Source organism: Egretta garzetta, unplaced genomic scaffold (genome assembly GCF_000687185.1).
Source record: "Egretta garzetta isolate BGI_Z169 unplaced genomic scaffold, ASM68718v1 scaffold152, whole genome shotgun sequence".
NCBI lineage: Eukaryota > Metazoa > Chordata > Aves > Pelecaniformes > Ardeidae > Egretta > Egretta garzetta.
Window position 1 is genome coordinate 1,501,584 of NW_009259037.1, and position 7,391 is coordinate 1,508,974.

The 7,391-nt window shown below is 42.3% G+C and overlaps 1 protein-coding gene across 1 annotated transcript in view; it reads right to left on the reverse strand.

Annotated features, from left to right (window-relative positions):
- Nucleotides 1–1,940: 1,940 nt before the first annotated feature.
- The window catches only part of DOCK1 (dedicator of cytokinesis 1), a 316,870-nt gene continuing 311,419 nt past the window's right edge, over nucleotides 1,941–7,391 (reverse strand). Inside the window, exon 52 of the mRNA XM_035890418.1 lies at nucleotides 1,941–2,833. Coding sequence (XP_035746311.1) covers nucleotides 2,738–2,833 — 96 coding nt within the window. The 3' untranslated portion in view covers nucleotides 1,941–2,737. The remainder of the gene's footprint in view (nucleotides 2,834–7,391) is intronic.

Here is a 7,391-nt window from a genome sequence, read left to right on the forward strand (position 1 = left end):
AAGAGCGTATACCGCAGGAGAAATAACAGCCTGTGCTGGATTGTTCACTGCTTAGAGACTGTAACTGAATTAGCTTCTGGATTTGCTCAAGTGTGTTTTTACAACACTTTGAGGAGGGTAATGATTCGTTCTGGCTGGCTTTTATACGAGTTACAGCCTAGAAGCTGTTAGATTGTAAAAACGATGACAATTTGGGTCTGAAAGTGAATCTGAGAGTCTGATTTTCAATTCCCAGTCTCAGCTTGCGTATTTGTAAAACACACACACCTAGGAGATTTAGAGTTTGTACTGCAAGACCAATCTGAAAGCGCAGCTCTTGTTTGAGGAGTCTTGCAGGGCCAAATTATAACACTTGCATGAGCACAGGAATTTGCAAGGGACGTGTGAAAACAAACACATTATCAGAAATACAATTTACAAGCATCCAGTTAAAGGTCCACGCGAAAGCCTCTTCCTATCCTTTAGAAAGTAAATGGAACAGAAAGGAGGAAAACTCCCCACCATCCCAGCGCGATCTCCCGCATAGTAACAAGAGCAGTCTCTAAAGCAATTTTCAATTAAATGGAAGACTTATAGAATTAAAATGGTAATACATTGTTGGTATTCTATGGAAAGACTATCTGATCGACTGTAGCTAAGAATCCGTCCCGGCTTGCTCCTCTTGAATGGAGATTATACTAATAATGAAACAAATAGGGAATTGGAGGACAATATCTACCAGTAAATTCCAAGGCACTCTGGTAGCTGATGTTATCTCACAGTGCAAGGCAAAGTACAGTTGTTTCATCCAAAGCAACATGATGCTTTAAGGCAAAATTATGAGACTCTAATTGACCATTTGAGCCACTTCTTATGAGAAGGGCGATCTTTGTGCCTTTGTAAGAACATTACTGGCTTACCGCTGTGCGAGTCATAGAATCATAGAATCGTCACGGTTGGAAAGGACCTTTAAGATCATCAAGTCCAACTGTTAACCTAGCACTGCCACCCCACCACTAAACCCTGTCCCTAAGCACCTCATCTACCCTTCTTTTAAATACCTCCAGGGATGGGGACTCGACCACCTCCCTGGGCAGCCCATTCCAGAGCCTGACAGCCCTTTCTGTGAAGAAATTTCTCCTAATGCTTCTGCCTTGCTCCTTGCATCATGAAGCAGCTGCTTGAGGTAGAAAATATTACCCAAAACTCATCTGAAGTGTTCAGCAACAGCTAATTTACAGCTTAAAGAGAAGCAAGCTACCATATTGACAGCCTACGAAGGTTCCTAGCGCTGACGTATGTTTTATCTCAGGAAATACCAGCGTGACGAAAGACCTCAGCTTTACCACGGGCTCCCTCAAAATTTTTCAGAAAGAAGGGAAGAGTATATATAGCCCTCTATGGAGTGCAACAGTTCCTGAAATCCTACAACAAGGATTTAAAAAAAAAAAAAAAAAAAAAAGGACCACAGAAATGTAACAATTTTCTTAGACAAGTTTTTAAAATAATATTTTATTTTTTGAGTCAGTGGTATACTTAAAAACAATCTACCGTAAGAGTAAAAAGATTGTAGATAGTAAAAAACGGAAGTGTGATGACAATAAAAAACGCTAGAGTATAAAGTTAGTTTCCTTCCTCCCTCCCAACACCCCACCCCCTCATTGTCCGATATTTCTCAGAGCCTAATACTGGGGAAAAAAAACTGTTGTGTTTTTTTTTTTTTTTTTTTACACTTTCAGCAATTAGGAAATTAAAAATATGTCAGGCATTCTTTGCAGGTAGATTAATTCATTATTACATGAAAAGCAGGCACCATAAAAATTAAAACATTCTAAAAACCATCATATATACAAACTCTGTACAGAATGATGGCACAAGGACAAAGTGATTCCATTCAGTTCATCCTAATCCACATGAAATATTACACATTAAAGAAGAAAAGAAAAAGCTCTTCCCGTTCTTGTACTCAACCGCGAGGTTTGGAATGACCAGGACTCTCCTATCTGCCTACTCGGTTTCTTTTCCTATACGCTCGTGCCCGCCAGCGGCTAAAAGGCGTCCTTGCTTTGCCCATCGATCGACAACCCAGGATAACGACGAACTGAATGAGAATGGAGATGACTGATCGCCAACGACTAATTTTACAACGCCCATTAGCAATCGGTTTATTTAAATCCAGAACGATTAAAGAGAAGGCACTTTCCACAGCGAAGCTCTGCTCGAGTTCTAGCCCTGGGCAGAGCCGTTATTTGGGGAAATCCTACGGCAGCTTCTCCTTATGGTGACGCCTGCTCCAGCGTGCACCGAATTCAATGTGAATATCGTCATCGATTCCTATATACACTGAGATTAGGTACAAAATACTCAGCTCGTTTTAAACTCCACAGCTACCTAAATGCTTTAGGTACAAAATATTCAACTCTGATTTTAATCTCCACAGCTACCTACGTGCCCGAAGTTATTCAGAAGAAGCAGGGAGAGGGTTTAGGAAGAGGGTGCTGTCAGTTGATGAACGCCTCCCGGTCCCAAGTAGAAATCCAGATTTCTTTCAAGTTACGGGAGGGAATGCCCCCAGAAAGGGGGTGGATCTAGTGTTGTTTCCGATACACGGCTAGAAATGGATTTCTTACGGAGTTAGAGTCATTGCACTAAATGTTAGATACTGCACGCCTGAATGAGGTAAACATTATATACCATAAAATACTTAGGGAAATGAATTGTTACAGCTTTATCTTTGGAAAAACACCCGCTTCCTTCTTCACTGGACAATCCCAGAGTCAACAGACGTTTGCTTCCGAGTGGTCTTTGGAGGCGGAGGCGGGGGAGTCTTGCTGGGGAGCGGAGGTGGCAGGTGCTGGAAGAAACCAATTTGGAAGAGACTGTGTTAGCAGTGAATGGATTCTTGAAACATTTGCTGGTTCATACAGACCTGCGAGAGACAGTGGCTAAGTCTGTGGCCACCTGACTCCCGAAAGCTGCTCCGCAGAATTGCTAGCGTGCATGCCAAATGCCCATTAGCTTAAAATATAACTTTTACTTTTGACAATGAAAAAAATCTCTCACGGGTCCGTGATGAATTAGCTCGGTGTTTCAGGAAAAATCTTTGGACAGCACTGGAGAAGTTTATAATTCCCTACTTTATATCATGATAGGATATTGATTTCTTGGTCTGTATCGATTGCCCTCAGCCCCTCTGCACTACAGAGCTTAAAAGCTAGCTTGAAGCTACAGCTTGATTGCTTTTCCATTATTTTCTTATTTTGCATATTTAGAACACAAATAATTAAAGAAAAAAAAAAGGAAACCATTTAAACAAATAAGTAACTTGCAATTTACTATTACACATTCAGTTATAATTAAAATATTCAAAACAGAAATCCAGACTGTTCAAATACACATACTTTAAATCACTTCATAGATCATACAAGAGAACAAGCGCACCCTCGGTTAGATTCACCGGCTAATTGGACAAATTAAAAAAGTCATTATGGAAATTAAGACTTTTTTCCATAACGTTCCATCATATATATGATAAAATCTGTTTCAGAAAGAGCTTGAGAAGGCTGCCATTGGCTCATCCACTCTGCAATCTGGTTTTCTACAGCATTTTGGCTGGGCAGCCGCTACGGGTCTCCATCGCTGCGCCGAGGCTGCACTGCAGCGTCACACCTCGTAAACGCGGCTTCGGTTTTGGGTTTTTCCCCAAGATTCTTCCCCTGCTCAGACAACCACCGCCCGGCATAACGATGCTTTTTCATTTCCATCTGTGTCCCAGCGTACCTGTCCCACCTTACCCACCCCGTTCCGCCGACTTCATGCAGTAACACTTCAAACCCTACGGATGCACACTGGCTCTCCCAAACCTCCCTAATTGCTGCTACGAGAACAGTCCAAATATCTGAAATGCCTTAGTGCTACGAACTATGCTTGGGACCCCGATCCTCGTATTCCAATTCTGTCTTGGACCAAATAAGCGATGGCCAATCACAGTAAGGATCTGGTATACGCGCAGCTGATAAACCACATGAAAGCGTGTAAGAAACAGGACTGTTCCTTTTAAAAGATATCCAAAGCTGCCATCCAAAAAAGGAGAGCAGCTCAGGGTGATGCCAGGATATTTCAGGCTTTCCTCTGCTGTACGGCAGGAGACACCTGGAAAAGCCTCCTAACGCTCCTGCAACCCAATGATGGAATTTTGAGAGATGTGCAAGAGTAGAAGAAAAAAATGTATCTTTAAGGCAACTGAATGCCCTCCTCAAAGTCAGCTTTTCAGCCAGCACGAAGTTATAAATCCAGAGCTTTTATCAGACAGTTTTACTAATCACAGACTAAATAGAAAGGTAAGGCTGCATACTGGGCGAGCCAGGAAGGCTGGATTTTCGCTGGAATGTTTTTCCTGTAACGTGCCTGGAAAGACAGACTTTCCAATGTGGTTTACAACGTCCCTCATTCCTCCTGGCTCTCCCCCACAGCAAACGAGCAGGGATCACAAACGGCCATCAGGAATGCCTGGAAAGACAGACTTTCCAACGTGGTTTACAATGTCCCTCACACTCCTCCTGGCTCTCCTCCACGGCAAACGAGCAGGGATCACAAACGGCCATCAGGAAAGCTGTGCCCTGAGCTTACCTCTCCATTTTGCCACCCTCCAAGCCAGCAGGCCAAGAGCACGGAGCGGTGAAGACCGTCCATGCTCCATTTCCCAGCCTCTCCAGCAGCACCACCAACGCAGCGATGCCTGCGCTCTCACCTTCCTCCTTGGCTACAGAATGCTTTCTTACCAACCTGGACATCCACTGGTTTTAATCTGATACTGGATAAGGGACTCAAGGACAGAGAGCAAGGTGCCAGAGCCCAGGGCGCCCTGTCTGGCAGGCTGCATCCCCCGGCCTACCTGGGTAAGCCTCCTGCTCACCAATGAGAATCATAGAATCATGGAATCCCAGGTTGGAAGGGACCTCAAGGATCATCTGGTCCAACCTTTCTAGGCAAGAGCACAGCCTAGACAAGATGGCCCAGCACCCTGTCCAGCTGAGGCTTGAAAGTGCCCAATGTGGCGGGCGCAACCCCCCCCCCGGGGGGATGCTTCCAATGGGTGACTGTTCTCATGGGGAAAAATTTCCCTCTCATGTCCAAAGGGAATCTTCTCAGGATTAACTTGTACCCATTACCCCTTGTCTTTTCCATGGGACTCCTTAATGAGGACAGGACTGAACATACTTGGCAATGAAGACTTTTATGTTCACAGTCCCGTTAAAGTTTATATGAGATTCTTTGAAGAAACAACCAGGTTATTAAAGGGTTTGAGACTCGTACGGGCACTGCTGCTTGAAATGCACGTGTCAAGACAACCCTGCTGAGTCAGCAGCGTTTGTTTCCCAGCACAGGCTCAGAACTGTGCCCTATCTGTTCCTCACTTACAGAGGGGCATGGTGCACAACATTCTCTAAGTCAGAAAATCAAGTCAACAGTCTGATAAGTAAAGCAGGTAAACCAAGAATTTTATTTTACTAAATGCAAACCTAAAGTTATTCTTTTTTTAAACTCAACCAGCAATCTGTCTCTAAGCATCACAGTCAGAGCCATCAAATACTTCCGCTACCTGACCAAATATTTTTCTTAACCTGGCATGTTAAATTAGCTCCTGAATCCCTACTAAGGCACCTGAATAAGAACTGGACTGTCAATGTTCTTTAGCCTCACAGATTCCATCGTGATCTACAGATTTCAAAATCTCTGAAAAACCACTTAGTTACAGTCTAGGCAGGGGCTCAGTTGTATCCAGGCAGGGACTCCTGGGCAAACTTTGGGAAATGCCGGTGGTCTGCAGAACATCAGCATTCACCATGCAAGAGATCCTCATGGAGATGACGTTAATTTTATAACTAAATAAATCAGGTGCCCCTCTAGAATACATTACAAAACATAAAAACTTCCTCAGTGCTTTGCTCTCGGATGATATCTTTAACATCGTATTTATCACAAGAAAAAAATAACTTTGCTGATAGCATCATTTGTGAAAATCCATTTTGAATTTAAATAACAGTATATTGGTCATAATTCTCAATTCAATTAGATCAAAGGCATTTCTCAAACAAATGAGCCCTTCAGATTGATCAGAGAACAATCAAATTATCCCCGAAAACCTGCTTCTGAAGAACAGATACCATGCAAACGCAATGAGAATAAGCTAAATATATATGCTATAAATAACAACCACAAAACCTACCAGAGCTTAGATTCTGCAAGCAAATTAGGCAGAAAGAAATAACAGAGATAGGTAGATAATTATTATAATTGAATTTACAATTTCCATTAGAAAGTTGGATAAATTTAGTACATGTTCCTTTATATAACAAGCTACCAATGAATATATTAAGTAGGGCATGTAAAGCTCATCGGGGCAACATTACGGAGAAACCAGCACGACAAAACGTGCCAATATGGAACTGGTGCAACTCCAAATCTGGCCATCACTCCCAGGGCCGACACGCGCTCCCTTCTATTCCAGCACAGGAGGAAATCCAAGCACACTTGCTCTGCTCTCTCCTTTTAATATCATACTCAGAAAATCCTTATGAGGCTTATGAAGTTCATTTTTGCTACACTCCCCCTTAGAAACTTTAATACACAAAGAAGAGTTCCCCTCGATTTGACATTGCATTACGAACCGCTTTGCCGAGCTCAGGTTTATATTTCAGTGGTTAATTGCGAACCCGCCGCATCTTCAAGCGTGTTTTTTTACTTTCTGACAAAATGATAGAGACTGCTGGTTCACGTTCGAACCTATTTTGGGCAGAACCCTTGACTCACGGGTACCTCAGGGGAAGCAGAAACCTTATGTAAAAGGCACATCTGCAACCCAGAAGCAATCTGTTCCTTCTGCTGCAAACACAAAATCGCTCCATTTGTTTGTTTTTTTCCCCAATACAGAAAAGAATCAGGTTTTAAAAACATTTGCCTCCATTCTCTTGGAGATCTAAAATATGCTACACTATACATGTTCAGGATGCAATAAAAATCAGTTAAAGAAGATGAAAAAATACGTGGGTTTTTTTTACTTTGTGAAGAGCCAAAATAAGATACAAGATTTTTTTTTTTAATCAGAAAACACTATTAAAAAACAACAACAAAATCAAACAAAATTTGATTCCCCCAAACGGTCCTTGTGACACTGTAAGACATTTCTTCCTGTGTAACTATTTTTCTTTGAAATTAAATGGTCATAAACATGATGAGCTACAGAGATCCAATCAAAACCACTTTAGTTTGAAGGATTAGAATCATAGAATCACTTTGGTTGGAAAAGACCTTTGAGATCATCGAGTCCAACCTTTAACCCAACCCTGCCATCCCACCACTAAACCCTGTCCCTAAGCACCTCATCTGTCCTTCTTTTAAATACCTCCAGG